General features: G+C 45.2%; 2 protein-coding genes across 2 annotated transcripts in view; both read left to right on the plus strand.

Annotated features, from left to right (window-relative positions):
* Positions 1 to 5568, plus strand: part of si:ch211-262h13.5 (uncharacterized protein LOC571127 homolog) — a 6613-nt gene extending 1045 nt beyond the window's left edge. Inside the window, exons 2-7 of the mRNA XM_035414088.1 lie at positions 459 to 569; positions 1678 to 1765; positions 2648 to 2814; positions 3483 to 3590; positions 4044 to 4124; positions 4680 to 5568. Coding sequence (XP_035269979.1) covers positions 459 to 569; positions 1678 to 1765; positions 2648 to 2814; positions 3483 to 3590; positions 4044 to 4124; positions 4680 to 5162 — 1038 coding nt within the window. The 3' untranslated portion in view covers positions 5163 to 5568. The remainder of the gene's footprint in view (positions 1 to 458; positions 570 to 1677; positions 1766 to 2647; positions 2815 to 3482; positions 3591 to 4043; positions 4125 to 4679) is intronic.
* Positions 5569 to 7469: 1901 nt separating this feature from the next.
* ahsg1 (alpha-2-HS-glycoprotein 1) lies at positions 7470 to 21373 on the plus strand. The gene is made up of 14 exons (XM_035413274.1): positions 7470 to 7814; positions 8471 to 8581; positions 9346 to 9430; positions 9880 to 10037; positions 10519 to 10617; positions 11117 to 11191; positions 11541 to 11837; positions 14698 to 15042; positions 15967 to 16077; positions 16479 to 16560; positions 17238 to 17404; positions 18166 to 18282; positions 19143 to 19217; positions 19549 to 21373. The coding sequence occupies exons 1-14, from the start codon at positions 7596 to 7598 to the stop codon at positions 19990 to 19992; spliced, it is 2385 nt and encodes a 794-aa protein (XP_035269165.1). The 5' UTR covers positions 7470 to 7595; the 3' UTR covers positions 19993 to 21373.
* Positions 21374 to 22556: the final 1183 nt, after the last annotated feature.

Genomic DNA, 22556 nt, shown 5'->3' on the forward strand with positions numbered 1-22556 from the left:
GGATCTTGTCTGACAGCATTCTGTAGTGTAGTCCACATCTTGTAAATGCATAAACAGCATCATAAATGCTATACTGAGCAGACGTGGAGGTACAGAGGGAAATCAAAAATCTGTACAGCAACAGACAATCCTGTGGTTTCCGTTGACCACCCTTGACATGCTTGCGAGATTCAGGTAACTGATATAATCCTGGTGTAGCAGCACTGGCTCTGGATTTAATGCTTTAAACAAATATCTGACGGCAGTGTCCTTTACATTTTGATCTGCTGCCACTTGCTCTTATTTTGACAGCAAGCGAAACAGGAAATAGATTCCGCTCTGCCGCGACCACCATTTCTGGGCAAGGGACATGTAAGGTGGAGGAAGTGGAAGAAGGAAAATGGTTTTAATTTTCACGAGCCGCGCTTGCCATTTGTCCTCTCGATCGTCATGCGGACCGGATGCTCTTCCGCTCGTAGGGTCCTGCTGGCAAGGTCTACTACCTGGACTTGGAGGTGCTGGAGACAAAATGCCACGTCAGGAGCCCCAAACCCTGGAAGCATTGTGACATCAGGCCCGTCATGGAAACGGTAAGGCTGGCCGATTCCCGCGCTGTGATTGGTCCATTGGTCCGCCCAATGCTGTCATTCCGTCGACAGAAGCCTCACCCGGCACATTCTTGAAGCAGGTCCTCTGCAGCAAGTGTTTGGGCCTGGTTGAGTGTGGCAGGGGGGTAGATTTAGGGTCACAACCCCCTGAGATTTCAGTGCAAGTTAGCATTGCACAGACCTGAAAAGCTAATCTCGAAATCTGGAGTTCAGAATCTGCCCTACAGGCATTGTAGGGTTTCGTTTAAAAATAATGTTTTTGAACCACTTTATAAAACTTTCACCAATGCAGCCTATCTTGAAATTGCATTGTGAACACTGCAATTGAAAAAATACAGACAAAACCTCCTAGTTTATTAGCATAGATTTATTTACAAATAAGGCTGGAAATGAAGTTTCATGGGTGTGGTAGTTCATCATTACATTCAGATGCATTTTAAATAAATATCTAAATGAAACGATGCCAGTTGTCATAAGAAAAATCTCATATGGTATCTAATGGATGAAAGTCCATATTTTTGTTCTTAGAAAAAATTCCAGGCACAACGTGGTAAAGTAATCACACTGGTGAAGGAAAAGCTGAAATAAACTCCAGTCTTATGTTGTCGTTTTCATTTATTTGACACAGAAGTATTACATTTATCGTGTCTATCTGCTCCCGTGAAAGAGAATATTACAGTTTTTATCTTGAATTTCAATCGGTGGCTTTTTCTGTTCATTTTGGCACAACAACAGCAACAACAACAAAAAAAAGGTTTTACTGCATCACTGCAAAAAATGGAAAAAAAGTGATAGTAATGAAACACAGCCGTGAAGTCAAGTGGTGAAGTGCTCTTAGAAACCTAGAAAATGTAGCTTTTACATTTTTACAACAGCAGACGACCTGAAAAGAGGTTATCGGGTTGACAATGTCAGGCAATCAAAGACAGAGCGCCATGTGACACGGTCAGAAATTGGCCGGTTCAACTGCTCACACGGACAGAAAGTTTCACGGTATGAAGCAAACGTGGCTAATGTTGTTTTTTGTTTTATTTTGAAGTTTGAAGCAACTTGTCTTCACAGCTCACTAAATCGGATTTTCCTCTCTCAGCAAACCTCTGGAAGTTGCAATGTCACCATCCTACAGACCTCACAAGGGCTTACATACCTGTACAGCTATGACTGCACCTTGGTTCCAGGTAGGGGGGTGTGCGATTCAGAAAGATCTGGGGCTTAGATCAATAACAAATATTTATCTTGTCATACTGGCTGTTTTGCACTGTGACCCTAATACGCCGGAGAAGATTTCCTAGAAGTGGAAGTCTGAAATTTTCCAAATGAGAATGTTTATCTTTCTTAGTCCATCTGCCAGCTTTCTTAGTCCATCTGCCAGCCATACTGTACGTTCATAAATAAACAGAGCCAATGCTGGCTGTCTTCAGCCAATTACCTTCACAATCACATGGATGGCATTCATTTGCATTGCAAAACCACATAAACTAGACCGATTTGTGTGTGTGGGTGAGAGAATGAGTGAGTGCATGTGTGATTGTATGAGTTTGTATGTGTGTGTGTGTGTGTGAGAGAGAGAGTGAGAGAGAGAGTGCACATTGGTGTGTGTGTGAGAGAGTGAGAGAGAGAGTGCGCATGGGTGTGTGTGTGTGCGTGAGAGAGAGAGAGTGAGAGAGAGAGTGCGCATGGGTGTGTGACTGTGTGGGTTTGCATGTGTGTGCGCACATGTGTGTGCGTCTATAACACACCGTTCCTGAACAACCTGCTGGTATATTCTCCGGGGGGGGGGGGGGGGGGGGAGGGAAATAATCACGGGTGCCCTCTTGACAGAAGAACAGGGAATTTTAATCACCATAAGAGCTGCTGACTGCTCAAATTCTAGAGAAAACAAATGAGGCACAATGGTTAACTGAGTGCTACACCACGGTCTTCAGGAATGACAAACATAACAGAGAAATACAGAGATAGAAGTAGCAAATATCAGGAAGTGTTCTGGCCAATAGAAGTACAGCATCCCCAAAGGGGTGGAGGCCATATGGCACTGTATCACTCTCATTGCCCTCCTGCAGACGAGCCGGAGAAACTGCTGAGGACGTGCCCACACTGCCCCCTGCTGGTGCCTGTGAACGGTGCAGAGGCCCAGCGGACTGCCCAGCTTTCGCTCAGCAAATACAACGCCCAGAGCACCATGCCCGACCGCTTCGCTCTGCAGAACATCACCCGGGCATCCATTAAGGTAGGATACAACCACCAGGCATCCATTAAGGTTGGGTACATCACCCAGCAGCCATTAAGGTAGGGTACAACCACCAGGCATCCATTCAGGTAGGGTACAACCACCAGGCATCCATTAAGGTAGGGTACAACCACTGGGCATCCATTAAGGTAAGGTACATCACCCAGCATCCATTAAGGTAGGGTACATCACCTAGTATCTATTAACGTAGGGTACAACCACCAGGCATCCATTCAGGTAGGGTACAACCACCGGGCATCCATTAAGGTTGGGTACATCACCCAGCATCCATTAAGGTAGGGTACAACCACCAGGCATCCATTAAGGTAGGGTACAACCACCGTGCATCCATTTAGGTAGGGTACAACCACCAGGCATCCATTAAGGTAGGGTACAACCACCAGGCATCCATTAAGGTTGGGTACATCACCCAGCATCCATTAAGGTAGGGTCCAGCACTCGGACATCCATTAAGGTAGAGGAGTCAGGTGTCCTCTGTGTACTCTAATCATATAATAACCACCATTAATAATCTTCTGGTAGGGTTCATCTGGTGATATATCCTACCTTTTGCCGGTGTCTGAAGGAAAGTTTTATTATTAATTAGTTGATTTCTTGTGTGTCCCACTATTGGAAGTGGGTAAACGATGTTTTTTTTTAATACCCAGAATACACCGGGGCAGAGCTGGTTTGCGGAGTACACCATTCAGGAGACGGACTGTCCGGAGAAGCAGTTAGATGCTGGACTTTGTAAGCCAGGGGGCTTGGGGGGAGATGTAAGTACGAAACGGCCATTATCGCCGTACGGTAAGCCTGTTACCGCGGTTTCAATTCACAGTCCTGTGGTTGCCTTGGGTCTGTGTTGAGCTACCATTCAAAAAAAAAAAAAAAAAAACTTGAGTGAATTTGAACTGCTCTTCTGAACCAGGATATACGGTGTAAAATATATGTAATTTTCCATCCATACATCCATCCATCCATGATCTATACCCATTTATCCTGGGCTGAGTCTGGAGGGGGGGGGCGGAGCCTATCCCAGCGTGTATTGGGGCGAGAGGCACCCTGGACAGGCCGCCAAATCTATCGCAGGGCTCAATATCTCATTGAACCATTCATAAAATTTAAACGGATTGTCTGTCCTCCATTTTGCCATGACAAGCCTCAGCCAGCAGCCCCGGTTGTTAAGACTGGGGGGGGGGGGCGGTTATGACCCTTTTTCCATTCGACAGCCTGCAGGGTTCTGTGTGGGGGCCATTCACGGAAAGACTGACCCCGTGGTGGAGGTGTCCTGCGAAATATTCCTCCCACAGGTACAACAAACACCCCTCTTGACATTCGTTTGGATGCCACGTCCTTTAGTTTGTCGTCCGTTTGGGATGGGGGCGGGAATCAGATTTTTAAAAAAATTTTTTTTTGAGAAAGATCCAGATCCCTGTCTCAGTCATATTCGCGACTGAACACACAGCGGAGAGCTCGTGGGCCAGGAAGAGTAAACCCTGGACCCAGCTTAGCCTACTGGACAGATAACGGCCTCTGATTTCCAAATGCTAATAACGCTGACCTTTGAGGCTTGCGCACAAACACAAGTTCAGTCTTAGTGTCATTCAACTGGATTTGTCCCCGCCTGGGGTCGGGGATGACTCCACATCAATGATTAAACCAAGGCGTTTAGCAAGCACTCTTATCTAGAGCAACTGACACAGAGCTATGCGTGTGGACTCATGCAGCTTGAGGTTTACTGAAGCTATGCTGGTTATATAACCCTAGCTACAATGGCTGTGCCCTGCCTGGGAATCAAACCTGCAACCTGCAAAAGTTACAAGCGCAGATTCCACGACCGCTTATACTGCGCTCTTCTCCCACAGGAGCCTGGGGTTGCCGTGGACGGTGCCGTGCGCGAGAAGAAGGTTCCGGAAGTCTTACCTGCTCAGCATGAAAAGAGCCCGGAAAGCCCTCCGGAAACCGCAGTTCCCCGGCCGGACCTCGACCCCAAGCCCCCAGGCCCCGCGAAGCCGCCCGCAGTTCCTAAAAACCCCAAGCCAAAGCCCTTCGTCCCTTCCAATTTTAAGACAGTTCCCCAGGTGGCCTACCCCGAGTCGTCTAGCCTCACGCAAACAGTCGAGTCGTCCAGCGAGTCCTCGGAGTCGATCGGCCAGTCCTCCTCCGAGGAGCTAGGGGGCGCCATACTCAGGCCTCCCGTAAACTTTTGGTACAAGAACCAGCGCGTCAAGAGGCAGGCGCCCCTGGATGGGAACCCCAACCACGTCCCGGTGTTCCTGTCGGTATTCCCGGCCTCTCCGTCCCCATTCCGATCGTGTCCCGGCGCTCCACGCTTTTCCACTGTGTAGATCGTGAGCTTCCATGGCCTGGGCTCTGATCAGACCTCAGATAAACAACAGGGTTATAACACTGCACATTTAACATTTTAACATTTAACATTAACATTTAACATTCGCATTAAACATTTAACATGCTTGTAAATATTGTGCCTCAAAACTAGTATGCATTGAAATTATTTTCATTTTTCCTGAAAAATATTATTGATTGCAGTAACATTAAAGCACCCAAATAGAAGGCCCCGGGGTGTGAATAGTACATATGCTGTCTATATTTGTACCAATCAAACGGCAGCATTCTAAATAGAAGATGGTCCTCTTGTGGTAGTCCCCCATGGCGACCATGTTTTTCTTCCACCAGTTTTCTTCTATCCAGTTTCAACATCATTGAACAATAAATATGAAAACACACACCAAATGAGTAGAAAGAGTGATTATTGCTTGGGTTTGTTAGAAGCCAGTTTTGAAAAAGTACCAGCATTTGAGTAAAGCTTTAACACAAGTTTTTCAGTTATATCCATTATGAAAGAAAGGTCAACGTCCTGACAGGTAGGTAAATAAGTTTTTGAATAGGACTTCCAGCCACACTGTTTTCTGTGAATGACAGTTGATTCAAGCAGCAGTATTTTCCTGTAAATGTTTGTGTTTTGTTGCACAGAAACGAAAATATCAGTAATTGTTTGAAGGCAACCAGCCAGATTGAGCCACACAGCTAATTTACCATCTGTGGCCACTTGGCATTAAACGGTTTACTGTAGGTTTGTAAACACAGATTTATAGCACACCTTACCATCTTATCCTCCAGAAATTATTTTTTGTCCCTTGTCGGGGACATGAGTCACTGGTCTTAATCTCAAGAACCATATATTCTACTATGCTAAAAAACTGCGCTACAAAGTGACATTCAAATAAAAAAAATATATATATATTTATGAGATAAAACATGAATATGTTTTTGTCATTCATAATACAAGAATACATTTTTGTTAAAAATCTCACACCTTAGAAGACACAATGAGTGAAACAGGACAGTACAGCTCTGCGGTCGAAACAGCAGTCGAGATAATTGGTGAAGCTTGGCTAACCCGCCGACTACGTTCTGTCAGGTTAGGTCTGATACGGTGAGAACGCAAGAAAGGCGCGTAGATCAAGGGCAGGCTTTACGTGTACGACGGTATGTCAATAGGGTATTCAGGCACTGCCGCCAGAATGGCGATTTGCATAAGAATAGTTTTATACCAGCCATACGATGGGAGAGCGGCGAAGGCTGGGTTGTGCATAAGTGCCCAGTATAATCCTCTATTGGAAAAAAGAGGTGGTTATTATACAATGCCAAGAGAGGAGATTGCATGATGTTGCACAGTGCCCTAAAGGGGCGGGGGGGGGGGGGGGGGTGTATTGCACAATGCCTAAATAGAGCCATGAGGGGAAGATGAGGTCGACGCCCACACAATGTAATGTCTGGTCATCGGTCCTGGTACCCTGGAGTATCATTGGCTGAACGGGAGCACCTGTGTCGCGCCGAATTGTTAGGAAGCTACGCTTTTCCCCATTTAGGATCTTTTCCCCATATCGGGAAGTGCGTGCCGAGACCTGAAATCCTAAAAAATTCCCACCTGCTACACGCTTAAAAACAGGGGACCCAAACTCCATTCTCAGAGGGCCGCAGTCTCTGTTGGTTCTTGCGATTTCCTTTCAATTAGCAGTCAATTAGCAGGCCTTGGATACAATGTGTGCAGACTCCTTAGCCAATCAGTGACGAGAATTAAACAAAAAAAAAGAAGGAAAAAAAAAAAAGTAGAGTTTAAATTTGCTGATTTAAAACTGCCACCCCACTCTTGCCCAGTCAGTATTACTCATGTATATCAGCACTCATGCTCTCCCACACTGTAAACCACTGTGGGTTAGGGCATCCACTAAATGAATGCTATCTACTATAATAAAATAATTAAATAAATAAATAACTTCAGCATAAGAGTGCAGGACAAAATGGCCACCTGCAAATGTTTCAGTCTTCACAATTACAAGAGATCTTGACAAAAAAAAGGCTACTGCAGAAAAAAAAGTTAACTATTTTCTACCTGTCAGTTGAAATGGAAGTCCTAAAACTGAACAGGCCTGAGAATCTAAGCGCTCAGTATTTTGCCATTGACCTCAAAACACCTGGACTCTGCTCCGTCTGGCTGTTTCAAAAAATATACGGCACACACTAAACAAAAAAAAAAAAAAAAAGAGCAGTTGGATCAAAGAGTTCAACCATCCAGGGGGTGGATTTACATTGGCCCCGATCCACAGCGGTTCTAGGTCCCCCTGCAATTTAGGCGCGAACGCCGTCGTTCTTACCGCGGTTGTGTGACCGTCGGGAGAAGACAACGAAAAGGTATAAATAACGGACGCGGCACCGGCGTTCGATCGCAGTTCTTCTGAAGGACTCCGGCTGTTACCATGAGAACGGCGGGCACCGCGCTGGTTTTGGGTCTGATGCTGGCGGGGGTCGCCTGGGTAGGCGGCGTCGACCCGGGTCCGGCCGCTCGCCGACCCATGTGCGACTCCCCCGAGGTGGAGGAGACGGCCTTCGTCGCTCTGGACTACATCAACAACCTCCACAGGCACGGGTACAAGTATGCCCTCGAGAGGATAGAGGATGCCAAGGTCATTCCGGCGGTAAGTCGACGACTCGCCCCCGTTTAAAACACCCGAAAGCTCTGAAGAGCGTCCCCGAAATCCTACGGGGGGACAAATCGTTGGACTGCTCTACTGGAGCGTTAAAAAAAAAAAGTAGCTCTGTAGGAATCAGTTTTAAACCACACAAAGAAGCACTGCAGTTTAGAAGCACCATGTGGTTATAAGAGTGTTCTCTCCTTTTCTGTTCCCCTGTTCCACTGACTTGAAATATACAGCAAGGTTTGTTGTATTTACGTTTTAATATTTAGGTGAAGCGTTCAGTGAGGTGCTAAAGAACAGAGTTTTCTTGTACACGGTTTCAGATAGGAATATTCAAAGAATGGTCAATGCACAGACTGAGTTTATGTGGAAAAATGTCCTCAAAGGCTATTCAAACATATACAGGGTTTCCTCTGATCAAAAAGAAATCTCTTTTTTTTTTTTTTGCATCTTCATAAAGAAGCCCTAAAGTACCACAGTTTTCCGAATGAATTTCAACACAGTCAAAACACTAACAAATGCTGGCCAGCTAACCTAATGGTTTGTGAAATACCACCCCCCTTCCAAGCCATGTTAAGTAGATCGTTTTTGCGCTTTTGCGACAATTAACCCCCCCCCCCCACCCCCCACCCCTCCGCCTTACACCTGTCCTACAGCCCATAGGTGGGGAGGTCTACCTCCTGGAGCTGGATCTTCTGCAGACGACGTGCCATGTTCTGGATCCCACACCACTTGCAAACTGCACCGTCAGGGACAAGATAAAAATGGTAAATGGATATATATATTTATATAGCACTTTTATCCAAAGCGCTTAACAATTGATGCCTCTCATTCACCCAGTCACACACACACACACACCAGTGGTGAAAGGCTGCCATGCAAGGTGCCAGTCAGCTCATTGGGAGCAATTAGGGGTTAGGTGTCCTGCTCAGGGACACTTCAACATGCCCAGGGCAGGGGATCGAACCAGCAACCCTCCGACTGCCAGACAACTGCTCTTACCTCCTGAGCTATGTCGTACATGAGTCCTCATAACCCCTGTCTCTTGTCAAGGTTTACAGGCCATATTTCTAAGGGGGGTGGGACGATGGATAGCGAAACAATTCTGAAACCTTAGTATTACTGTGGAAAGTTCTAAATACTTTTTTTTTTTAATTGAACCTAGAAGTATTACATTTCCTCTGCTGATCGAATCAAGCTAAGAGGAACCAAACTACTGCTATACAGTTTAAATATTGTGTTGTGTTCTTTTTTTTTCTTTAATTCTCATGTTATTTCAGAGTGTAGCACAGTGGGTAAGGAACTGGGCTTGTAATCGAAAGGTCGTATGTTCGATTCCCGGGTAGGACACTTCCGTTGTGCCCTTGAGCAAGGTACTTAAGCGAAATTGCTTCAGTATATATCCAGCTGTATAAATGGATACAATGTAAAATGCTATGTAAAAGTTGTGTAAGTCGCTCTGGATAAGAGTGTCTGCTAAATGCCTGTAATGTAATATTTAGATTTGTACTGTTATTGCTTTCATTTCCAGACAATTGAAGGAGACTGTGATGTGGCCGTTTCAAAAGTAAATGGAGTTTTAGACGTGAAAGCCTTCAAGTGCAAATCCAAACCAGGTACGCTTTTTAAAATTTTATTGGTTTAGAGGTAAACGCAAGTACTTACAGCAAAAGGTCAAACACAAATGCGACAATCGTCCACACAAAGCAATGTCAGTTCTGTCAGATTATCAGCTGAAACATGTTCCATGCTGTGGTAACACATCAATCAATTTTACTGGCACGAATGTCATTTAGGCAGGCAGTAAAATCTGTGTGAATTCCTGCCGATTATTTTACTGGTTTTAAAGGAGCCATCTATTTTGATCGATACCTGAAACAAATTCTTCTTTCATATGTGAGTATGGTTTGGGTTAGTCACATGTATGGGTACAAACAGATTCTCAGGCACTTGCTGGTTTACCTGCAAAAACAAAAAAAAAAAGTTTATTTTCCCGTACGTACTGACTATACGTCTAGGTGTGTACACAGGTAAAGGTGTTCCTCCCTCCCTCGTCCATCCGCAGAATCCAGGGAGCAGATGTGCGTAGGCTGCCCAGTTCTTCTCCCTCTGAACCATACAGACGGCCTGCAGATGGTAGACCGCTCCCTGGCCATGTTCAACAAGCAGTCCAACTTCACCACCACGTTCGCGCTGCTGGAGGTCGCCAGACTGACCTCGCAGGTGAGCGCTCGAGCCTTTTTTCAAGCGTAGATCGAGTGCTTACGTTTTTCAGTTTTAATCTCATCATCGGCGAAACGGTTAACTTCCATCCCAATTTTTGTCAGTGTTAATATCGGTCAAATGATTCAATTGTCTGTCTCTGTTTTCCAGTGTTAATCATATCAAGGTGAAATGATTAACTTTGATCCCGATTTTCTTACTGTTAATCATGGACAAATGATTCAATTCCATCCCTATTTTCCAGTTTTAATTGTGGAAAATGATTAAATTCTGTCCATATGTTTCGGTGTTAATCATAGCCAAATGATTCAATTCCATCCCTAAATTCCAGGGTTAATCATTGCCAAATACTGGCTTTCCTAGTGCGTCGTTGTTTACCATGGTCAAAATCGCAATCCATAAACTGTCCTCACAAAATGACCTGGAACGAAATTACGACAAAAAAATTCCCTCCATTTTGTCTCCCCATGCCCTCTTTCAGGTGGTTGGTGGAGGAGCCAAAATGGATGCTGAGTTTGTCCTCGTGGAAAAGGATTGCACACCTGCCGGAGGATGTGTTCCTCTGCAAGGACCTGAAGCCGTAAGTTCAGACAAAAAAACCAAGGGAAAGGAGGCTCTGGTATGAACTGATGGACAGACACACTGCCTCACTGCAGCTGGCTGAGGTACAGGTAGAGTTAGGTCAGGACACCTGGTCAACCTCCAGCAGTTTGGTGAAAAACTCGTACCTAGTAAGTGCTTCGACATTAGAAATGAATTGCATATGCTATTATTATTATTATTAGTAGTAGTAGTAGTAATAGTAGTAGTAGTAGTATTACATGGCAAAATGCCCAGTGTAAATTCAGATTTAACAGAATATATATCAGTCCAACAGAGACTATTATGTACTCTGTGGGAATTGATTTGACGCTGAATGGTTTACTGTGTAAGACAGAACAGACCAGATAAGGGTTAACTGGGGGGAGGTCCCCTTTAAGAGCACACTTCTTCAGCTCAGAACATCATATGAATGCGATGCACACGTGGTCACCTCCGAAGTTCAACCTCATCCTCCTCCTCATCTTCCTCTTCCTCAGCGCCTAGCAGTCTGCGTGGCTACCTCAGTTGGACAGCCGTCCGCGCTCACGGTGAACTGCAAGATCTTCCAAGCGGTAAAAATCTTTTTTGTCTTCTTTGTCACAGAGACAGACTTTAGATCAACATATTTTTATTGAAGTTGTTACAAAGACATTTCTCTATTCCTGTTCTGTTTCAACCTGAAACCTGAAGTCAGAAACAGGCACAACGAAAAACAGACAGCTTATCCATTTAATGGACTCAATAAGACTTAAATGTAATAAATATAAATATCCCACTTTCATCTTTCCAAGCAAGAATTCTATACAGTAAGCGTCTTCGCTGAAAAGCAGTTTCATCTTCGATCTGCAACAAAAATTTGGATAAAATAACACCGGGCTTCTCTCTCTCTCTCTCTCTCTCTCTCTCTCCCCAACCCCCCAGCCTGCTCCTGCTCCTGTCGCCCCGGCAACGAATGATACGGTGGGAGGGGTGCCGCCCTCCCCGCCCGTCGCCCCCGCCCCCCTGCCCGGCAACATGCACCACAAGCTGATCCACCTCCACCTGAGCGACCCGTCGGCCACCGGCCTGCTGTCGGAGTCCAAGGAGTCCGTGGAGGTCCCGGCGGTGGTGAAGAGAGAGGCCCCCGCCCCCGCCCCCGACACCGCCCCCGACCCCGAGGGCCCCCCGCCCCTGCCTATGGGTCCCGGCATCCAGCTGTGCCCAGGCAGGCGCAGGCTTTTCTGAAAAACGGGGAACCCGGAGCCTTAGCCCGAAAACAACAAAAAGACAGGAACGCGCGCCGCCGGATTAGCAGCGGCGCTAACGGCGGAAGCCGCGCTGCGTGCTCGCGATCGCACGCGCTTCACCGCCCCCCCCGAGCCGAGCCCCGCCCCTTTTCCCTGAGGAAATAAAGAACGATGTCTTCTCACCTCTTCTGCGTTTTCGAATCCCGTTTGTTTCTGAGGTACAGAATCAGGCACGCGGACAACATTGTCTGTGGCTTTAAAAAAAAAAAATTAAAAAAAAATTTTTTAATTGTTTTCTATTTCAAATAAAAGTGTACCATATAAACATATAACAAATGCAAACAAATGATATTGGGTCCAGTATTCCCCCACTGTACACCGTGTGGCAGTGTGCCTGGGTATTTCAAAAGTAAACTGGCCAAACTGTCATCAGTGTTGCCGTGACGTCATTGTCATGACAACATACTGTACACCTGCTCTGTTCTGGATGGCCCTTCTCACATGCAGAAAGTGGGAAAAACACATGAAATGCAAAACGTATTCACCCAAAAATAGTCCCCCTATCTACTTTAATGTGACCACGAAGCACCATAAACATAAACATCAAAGAAACATCTTAAAGAAATGAAGTAGACACTTCATACTACAATCATAATCATTATTATCTGTAGTCCGTTATTACCGTTAAACAAAATAATCACTGTTTTCGGGTCATGAGTCCAGAGTCATTTGTTGATTTGTAAAATCTCTCAGTTTAAAAAAGCTTTTTACTCACAGAGTGAGTAAATGGACAATGTTTTATGTAACAATTACTATATGAAGTACATTTAAGGCACAAATGCACATCTTACTTTATTATTGCCCATACTTTACTGCTCAGACATTATTTAACTTGCTGTATCAATAAAGGTTACATTGTGACTGTAAATCCCAATTTAGCAGAAAAACTGGCCTGCAGATATTTAATTTAAACTAAGTGGCCTGTTTTATAACCCCAGCTATAAAATAATCCAGGACCACTGGCCTCTCCTGAGCATGTCCATCCCTGAAGCCCCTTTCATTAAGGTGGGTGGGTGGGGGGGTGGGGGCGTGGGTAGGAATGCTAAACAGGGGCGATATAGCTCAGGAGGTAAGACCGATTGTCTAGCAGTCGGAGGGTTGCCGGTTCAAACCCCGCCCTGGGCATGTCGAAGTGTCCTTGAGCAAGACCCCTAACCTCTAACTGCTCCGGCGAATGAGAGGCATCAATTGTAAAGCGCTTTGCATAAAAGCGCTATATAAATGCAGTCCATTAGGAAGATGTGTTCACTAGCACCACAAATCTACAGTATCAATTCATAACAATCCCACAGTTTAAAGCACTGCAGGAAATATTTCGAAATAAATACATTAACAATATATTGGCAAGTATACAGATTGTACTTATAATTACATGCGTATGTTCCAAAAAGTCAACAACGTATTTACAACATATTGCAATGTATTCAGTTTCAGTGGTGAATAAGCCACAAAGGGGTCGATTGAGGGAAAAGAGGAATTAATGGCAAAAAAAATGTTTGCCGACAAAGTGAAATTTAAGGGGACTGAGCATGTGCGAATATAGCAATGAACACTGCTATTTTTTTTTTTTAGCCAACAGTGAACACACCCCCCATTAATTATGTGCAATTTCTGACTCAAGTCAACTGCAATGAGTGCCTTAACGGGCTCTATTTTTTATTTAGGCACCACATGCTAATGTGTTGCCGCCGGACGCCATCGTGCGTTGCACACTTGCCAGGCGGCCGATTGTAGGCCTGAGCCCTGATTGGTAGAAATGAAACCGCATTCACTGTCACTGACCCCCAGGCCAGTCATGCTCAGAGTTAAATACTAACACTGTTTACTTAACCTCTGTAAATAGCGATTTGTATTAAAAAAAAAAAAAACAACAAAAAAAATTGTGGTGCTGTGAGAAATGAAGAGGATTGGGGTCAGAAATTAAAGGTAAACTTACCAGACTGATCGTCACATGATGTCCACTGTCCAATGAGGGCTTGGAAATGGAATTTTGAAGAATCTATCACAAAGACTCAGGCAAGTACCTGCAGGCACACACACGCACGCACACATACATGCAAGCGCACACACACACACACACCACATGCACACACACATGCATGCACGCACACTCATACTTGCACACAGACACACACATGCACATACACACGCACAAACAAACACACACACACACACACACACACACATACATGCAAGCACACACACATACACCCATCACATGCACACACACATGCATGCACACACACATACGTGCACACAGGCACACATTTAGATAAATAGAGCACATATGCACATACAGACACACACACACGCACAAACACACACACACACGCACAAACACACACACACACACACACACAAACAGACACGTAAACACATATACACACACACACAGTCACTCAGGAACACACACACACACACACACACACATAGACACAAACAGACACGCAAACACATAAACACATACACACACACACACACACATAGACACAAACAGACACGCAAACACATAAACACATACACACACACACACATAGACACAAACAGACACGCAAACACATACACACACACACAAACACACACACACACACACACACACACACAGACACAGACACAGACACAGACACAAACAGACACGTACAGAAAGGACAGTCTGCTGTATATTTACTCATACCCATTGACCCTGGCAGTGCCCACAGGCTGAAGGCCGTTTGCCTTTTTTTTTTTTACTCTCCTTCCCTTTCCCCCCCCCCCGTTTGAATGGCAGATAAACAGTATAAATACGTGCTGCACGGAGGGAGCGGCGGTCAGCGTTGCCGTGGTGTTTTCGTTGCCGTGGCGTTTTCGTTGCCGTGGCGTTTTCGTTGCCGTGCAGGTACATTTTCCCGCCGCGGCGCTGCGTTGTGCGTGGTAGAGCACAGGGGACCATGAGGACGCTGGCGGCGCTAACTGCCGTGTTGGGCGCGCTGACCGCGGTGTTCGCGGCGCCGCCGCCCCCGCCCGAGCCCCTCGCCATCGCCTGCGACGACCAGAGCAACGCCACGTCCCTCGCCGCACTCCGGCTCATCAACGCCCACCATCACCACGGATACAAGTACCGGCTCGGCAAGACCCGGTCCAGCGGCGTGGTGCAGAAGGTGAGCGCGCGGAAATCGAGGGGTGTCTATTCGGGAAAACACCCGGGGGGAAATTCAGCGGGGTAAACACAGGGGGGTGACTTGAAGCCTGTAGAGCACAGACTACATGCTTATTACACTGCTGAGGCGTCGATGGATCAAATCCAACTGCGCGACCTTTATCGCATGTCTCTCCCAGTCTCTCAACACCGTTCTGTCTGAAAAAGCCCTAACTAAATATATATATACATATTTTTAGCTGCAAACGCAGCTCTATGGCTCTGTCTGTCGGTCGGTCGGTTGGTTGGTCGGTTGTTCCACAAAAAGTGTCCCACCCCGTAGCGGCCACAGTTTTCACCCCCGGAAGGCAGAAATTTGGCATGGACGTTAGTCATGACCGAAGGTAGAGCTGAGTCATTTTTAAGGCCGATTGACCAAGAGGGGGTGTGGCGATGGGCGTGGCCTATCACAAAAAGGCGCATAACTCCCGAATGGATTCACAGATTTGCACAAGATTTTGTGGAAAGGTTGGTCACAAGCCAAAGAAGAGGTCACGTATTTGTGTGAGGGTGTGTGGGTGGCTGCATGCACACACGGATGCATGCGCGTGTGCGGTCGCGGCTACTGTGGATTCGCGCTTGTTTAAAAATACAGCTGAACACTACTGATATTGACATTCTGTAAAGTATTGCTGATGCCAGGGTAATAGGCTAGTGCTATCTGTTGCATTCAGCTCAAGTTTTCCTCAGAATCTATGATTTGTCGACTACACGCTCAAGTGCCTGATTATAGGACAGGCACTGAATCAAACCACCGTCCTGCTACATCCACACTGCAGCATCGCCATTCGAATCAGCAACAGCAGCGATTGTAATATGCATTTTGTTTATTTAAATTTATTTATTTATTTATTTATTTATTTATTTATTTATTTATCTTCCGCAGGATGACTCCAGCTGTGAGTTCGAACTGCAGCTGGATCTGGAGGAGACCAAGTGCCACGTTGTGAATCCCAAACCCTTCGAGGAGTGTGAGCTCCGTGCGATGGAGGAAACGGTACAGTAAATGGGCCGACGGGAAACCGTTTGAAGCTCTTCGGTGTTTTTATCGTTGTCGTTGTTTTAACCCATTTAAACCTGCGGGCAACTAAAGTTGCCAAAGTCTCTACCACTCTTTTTCCATCTGTGAATATGTTTTGGATGACTGTAGATGCTTTAAAAAGAACTGGCATGCAAGTAGACAACCTCAGGAAGAGCTTTTGACAACTATAGTCATCTAAAAAATATTCACAGGTGGAAAAAGAGTGGTAGAGACTTCGGCAACTTTAGTTGCCCGCAAGCTTAAATGAGTTTTAAGAAAGTCCATCACTTCTTATCTTTCCAGGATTTGCTAAGATGTAATGGAAAGGAATAATATTGTGCAATAAGAGCTAGTGCATAATGTCTGTTCCCACACAGAAAGTGAAGGCAGACTGCAACGTCACCTTGGCCGTCAAGGAAGGGAAGCCCAAAATAAAGTACTCATGCACATCGGCACCAGGTAGGCTTCGTGCTGCTTTTAAATGTGTCATACATTACAGGAAGAAAAAAGAAAAGAAAAGCATTACAATTTCCTGAACTAAATCATCCAAGTTCCAAATAAAATGTGTGGTTGAATGCGTATCAATATTCATTAGCCGCTAGCTAGTCTATGGAAAGGTTTCATTAGCAGCTAGCTACTCTATGGAAAGGTTTCATTAGCCGCTAGCTAGTCTATGGAAAGGTTTCATTAGCAGCTAGCTACTCTATGGAAAGGCTTAATTAGCAGCCAGCTACTAGATGGAAATGCTACTTAGCCACTAGCTAGTCTATGGGAATGCTCCTTAGCCACTAGCTACTCTATGGAAATGCTTCACTAGCTGCTAGCTATTCTATGGAAATGCTTCATTAGCAACTAGCTACTCTATGGAAATGCTTCATTATCTGCTAGCTACTCTATGGAAATGCCACTAGTTACTCTATTGAAATGTTTCATTAACCACTAGCTACTCCATGGAAATGCTTCATTAGCTGCTAGCTACCCTATGGTAATGCTCCTTAGCTGGTCTGTAAGAATGCTGCAGTCCATGGGAATGGTAGAGTATACAAAAGCCTCAGTAGTATGAGAATGCCTGCCTTTTAGGGAACACAAACAGTGATGTATGTTACCCCGCCCCCCCCCCCCCCCCCCACCCCCAGCTTCAGCAGAGGAGTTAGTGGCTGTGTGCCCAGACTGTCCCACTCTGCTCCCCCTGAACGACTCCCAGGGCCTGGACAGCGTCAAGCGTGCCCTGAAGAAGTTCAACCAAGAATCCAACGACACCTCTCTCTTCAGACTGATGGAGGTTGGCAGGCTGTCCACACAGGTACTGCTGCTTCCAGCCAATCACAACTCCTACAGAGCACTTCCACCCAATCACGTCTCCTATAGTGCGCTTCCAGCCAATCACCTCTGCCTACAGGGCACTTCCAGCCAATCACGTCTCCTACAGGGCATTTCCAGCCAATCACGTCTCCTACCGGGCGTTTCCAGCCAATCATGTCTCCTACAGGGCATTTCCAGCTAATCACCTCCTGCCTACAGGGCTTTTCCAGCCAATCCTCTCTCCCTACAGGGTGCTCAGAATGCATGCACCATACGAGTCATTCAGCCTCTTCACTGTAGCCCACTGGTTCTTAAACCCTTAAATATTGGGACCCAAATTAAAAATACATTTTAATATCAGGGCCCAAGTAGGAAGGTTAGTATCTTTCAGGGACCCATCAAATACACATATGAGCACAGCCTAGTGTACTATAGACTCACTCTGGGACCCACCACACTCCCATGACCCATTTTTGGTTCCCACCGATGGCTTAGGAAATGCTGCTATAGGAATTATCTACAACCCGGTCCCACCAGGCCCCACTGCAGACATATTTATATGAAACACGTCAATATATTACATATTCACATGGGATAAAGACATAACCCCTGGGCTGGCAATGTTTCTTGAGCTGAAATTTATCCCCGGCTGAGAAAAATACACACAAAAAGAAGGTGTAGTTATTACATCCATATAATCTAGTAAGGCGGTCTGCCGTTGTCCTGACTGTGAGAGCAGACCACCGTGTTTCTCCCCAACAGTACATGTTTCTGGGACAGTCGTTCTTCGCCGAGTTTGCCATCGTGGAGACGAGCTGTTCTCGGGGGGAAGAGCCCGAAAACAAGGAAACCTGTCGGCCCCTTTGTGACAGTGACGCTGTAAGTACCGCCCTCCCATTGGCGTAGCAAGGGCCCAATCAACAAAAGAAGCAGCATGTCAATTTCTGATCTTTTGAGGTGCTCACAGGGTCATAAAATGAAATCGCAATGATGAACGTGCTCTTTGGGATATTACTTACAAGACACAGAGCAGTTCCATGGCACTTCTTAAACGAGGAGCATATTAAAAATAACATGGAATTTGCTATGGTTTCATACTGGAAAGAGATATTAAATCCAACAGTAAAAGTTTCAAAAAGCTGTTTTGCTGCTTTGCATGTGTGAAGGACTGCTTGAAAATCGAATGAACAATATATTACACGTCGGTTTCTTTTTGAATACATTTATTGTAATATCTGAAATATATTTGTACTTTTACCCATACATTATTAAGTGTTGGAATAATTTGAAAATGTATTTTCTCAGTGTTCTAAAAGCCCATTGCTTTCAATTACCAGTAGTGATTATTACAGTACATCAGCATTAGAATGTTCAGTTACCAGTAGTGATTTTTACATCAGCATTAGAATGCTCAGTTACTAGTAGTGATTGTTACATAAGCATTGGAATGCTCAGTTAACAGTACTGATTGTTACATCAGCATTAGAATGCTAAGTTACCAGTAGTGATTGTTACATCAGCATTAGAATGCTCAGTTACCAATAGTGATTGTTACATCAGCATTAGAATGCTCAGTTAACAGTAATGATTGTTACATCAGGATTAGAATGCTCAGTTACCAGTAGCGATTGTCACATCAACATTAGAATGCTCAGTTAAGAACATTCTAGTCACGTACAGTACCTGAGACCTCAAACCTTAAAGGGTTAAATCCGGCATCTTCTCCGTGCCGTGTGCAGCGTCACGGCTTCTGCAGCTCAACCCTGCTCGGAAACGACGAAGTGTTTGTGGACTGCGAGATCTACGATGCACAGGTACTTCATTTCTTTACTGAAAGAAACACTTTTCAAGCACCTCTCTCAGGAGAAGGCAGTGTAAGGCATAAGGAACCGAGCTTGTAACTCAGGGGTCTTCAAGGTTCAGTTCTAGGGGCGTGACACTGCTTTTGTGTCGTTCAACAAGACCTCTTAACCTGACTAGCCATAGTATATTGTGCTGTACACGTGGATTATATGCTTTAAAAATGTACGGTGTGGATAGAACTGGATGAGAGTGGCTGTCAGACGCTTCTGGGTTGATTGAAAACGTAAACGACAGGTGTTTTGTACTCGTTGAACAAAATGCGCGCCTTACGGCCCTTTGCAGAACGTGACGGACGAAGGTCACCATCATCATCACCATCATCATCACCATCATCACCATCCCCACGGCGGTCCTGCGGGGAGAGGGTGTGGCCATCATCATGACCACCCCGGGCACCACACGCGCCCTGCCATCCCGCCCCCTCACCCCCCCCATCATGGCCCCCCCCCTGAATTCCAAAGGCCCCATGGCCTCCCCCATATGTTCCCTCACCGCCCCCATCGCTGCCCAGGCCAGCAAAAAACAGACCCCTCCATCTACCCCATCTGCCCTCCTCCCCTATTCGGTTTCCCCCCCCACGGCTTTCCGCATCATCCGCACGGTGGCAGCATGCCTGGGATGCCTCCTCACGGGCCCCCGCATGGTCCCCCTCGCGGGCCCCCGCATGGTCCCCCTCACGGGCCCCCTCACGGTCGCCCTCGAGGCCCCCCCTTCTCCGATGCCTAACTAAGACACGAGCCCACTCAGGGTTCCGAGGGGGTCAGTTCAGCCCATTGTGTCTTTTTTTTTTTTTTTTTCCACCATTAATCAGGAAGTACTTTTTTCACGCAGGTTGTGAGGAGTGAATGGGAGGAGCCTCTTTGCCAGGTCATACAGTAGAGGCGGAGTCTCTCAGACTGGTCATGTTTTGGTCAGGTGCAGTGCTGGATACTCTCTTACTCCAGGGGTGTCCAAACTCATCTTATCCATCTTACAACTCAAAAGGCCTGATTTACTGACGCCTGTAGTACGTGCATAACCATCCATTTTAGACTAATAGCTAAGCTAAGACTAACAGCACAGCCAATGACTGGCGCAAAACAAACACCATGACCAGTCATTGGTAATGTTATATGACTTCTGCGTGTGTGCAAAAGGTCTTAGTTGTAGGTCTTAGCAAATCAGGCTCTTCGTGCGGGGATAAAACAAGGACCCCCACCGGATCTTTTAGGATAAGATCGGACACCCCTGCTCCAGTCTGTAGATCAGTGATGAGCTTAGCCTGGCCAAATGGCCTGTTCTCACCATTAGGTATTCCCCTGTTCTAATTCAGGATACCAAGTGATGACGAACAGGAAAAACACATTTTCGGTTCTTATGCGGATCACACTTCAATTAATTCAATTGAATTATTTACTATCAAAATAAATGATTTCCCGAATTTACTGAATTGAAATAGAACTTCGGTGGTTCTTCTTCCCAGTTAACTCCAAGGTATTCACCAGTGTCTGTTAGCTCAAAGTCATATTCTGAGATTAGTGGACGCAATGGATTTCTTTTACAAACAGAATGTATTTCTTATGTGAAATAAGATGTGCTAGCCTAAGATCAAGTGACCTGCTCACTGCTTTGCATCAAAGCTTCTTGGCTTTGTCTACAGATTTAACATCGACCTTTCATCACGTAATCACTGCTGAAAATACAGTTTGAAGTTGATTTTTTCCTCCTTGACAGAGCAGCTGGATTTCACAGATTTGTACTTTTATCCTGAGAAAAAAAAAAGCAAAAGGAAATAAGTTTATAGAGATGGATGCAGTGTAAATGCTGCGTAAAGGTTGTGCAAGTCTCTCTGGATAAGAATGTCTGTGAAAATGCCTGTAATGTAATGTAATATGTGTTGCACAGCATTCTAACCAGGCAAAAAAAACTGTACAATCCTACAGCAGGTTTCAACTTCACATTCGCTTTAAATTTGATCCTGTGAATTATGTGAAGTTTACCTGCGGCCATTTTAATTTGTCTGCTCACAGGTAGTCATCACACAGCCTCCAGTTTGCATAAGACCCTATCATTCACAACCCGAAAGCTCGAGAAATAATAATAAAGCTACGTGCAAAACAATGCCTCATTTAATGCTTTAAGGCCGAATTTATTCTGAGAATAGATTATATCTGTTTTATGTGCTTTTATTCTCTGTATGCCACTCTGTACGTCTTTTTAAAGAAATAACGATCTGAAACCATACTATGAAGATATGGTTGCATAGTGCTTTTCAAACAAAAAAACACTGATATCTAGTTCAGCTTTCGAAGCCAAAAACGCCACACTTGCTAAAAAAATGACCATATCCAGGTTAGACCGCTTCTTTATCAGTGTTTTGAAAAAAACAAGTTAATACTTCACTAATATTTTTGACCACTGAGGATAATAACAAAACTGTCTGTTAACAAAAATCCATAAACATGGTTGCCAAGTGATTGTGTGGTCAATAAAGCAGTTGTTTGAAAAATACTTCAGCCCTCCGTTAGCTAAATACAGCATTCAGTGTTGGTTCTTAATATACAGTGCCCTCACACTGTGCAGGCAAGATAATTCCACACAAAAGGGAAGAAATTCGCAGAAAGTACACTCTAGACATCTAAATCCCTATAGGCTGCCCTCCCCTTTAAAAGTCAGTCTGACAATGCTAGACTCATCAGCCATTGCATTACTGATAGCAGCCCCTATACACCAAGGTCTGGGTTTCATTTTGATTCTGTTGATTCAGGAAATGAACTGAAATTCAATCCACGCAATAAGAAAAATACCTGTTATGTTCTACGAAGGCTTTCAACTGAATTCATTTACTAAGTCAAAATAGAACTGACCCCCCCCCCCCCCCCCCCCCGCACCATTTAGACCTTTATCACATGCCAAACCCGTGACATGGCCAATAACTGGCCGTGATGTTTGTCTTGCATCAGTCATTGGGTGCGTCATTAGGTTTTGTGCGCATGTTATTAGTATATTCAGTCTTCCATGGAATTCCAGAAACGTCTTCCCAGCAGTGCAGTTCTGGGACAGACGGTCAAAAAAAAAAAGGTTCTTGAATCATTTCTTCTTCTCGCAGCGGTTTGCAAAATCACTTTTGCAGCAATAAAAGTTTATTTATTTATTTATTATTGGCAGTTGGGAATGACGAGTATCCAGTACTGAATCGCTGAATCGATTCTGACACAAGTCCCTGCTTCTGCTTTCTGGTGCTATATACAGTATAACAGTCCTCCATGCTTTTTTCTTACCGTCTGTATCAGATTCTTTTTTCATTTTTC

This window comes from Anguilla anguilla, chromosome 4, assembly GCF_013347855.1.
Source record: "Anguilla anguilla isolate fAngAng1 chromosome 4, fAngAng1.pri, whole genome shotgun sequence".
Taxonomy (NCBI): Eukaryota; Metazoa; Chordata; class Actinopteri; order Anguilliformes; family Anguillidae; genus Anguilla; species Anguilla anguilla.

Excerpts from the sequence above, each read along its gene's own strand:
- ahsg1 (XM_035413274.1), top strand. The coding sequence starts at position 7,596 with ATGAGAACGGCGGGCACCGCGCTGGTTTTGGGTCTGATGCTGGCGGGG. Across the intron at positions 7,815-8,470 it reads ATGCCAAGGTCATTCCGGCG|CCCATAGGTGGGGAGGTCTA; the intron begins GTAAGTCGACGA and ends CCTGTCCTACAG. Across the intron at positions 11,192-11,540 it reads ACTGCAAGATCTTCCAAGCG|CCTGCTCCTGCTCCTGTCGC; the intron begins GTAAAAATCTTT and ends CCAACCCCCCAG.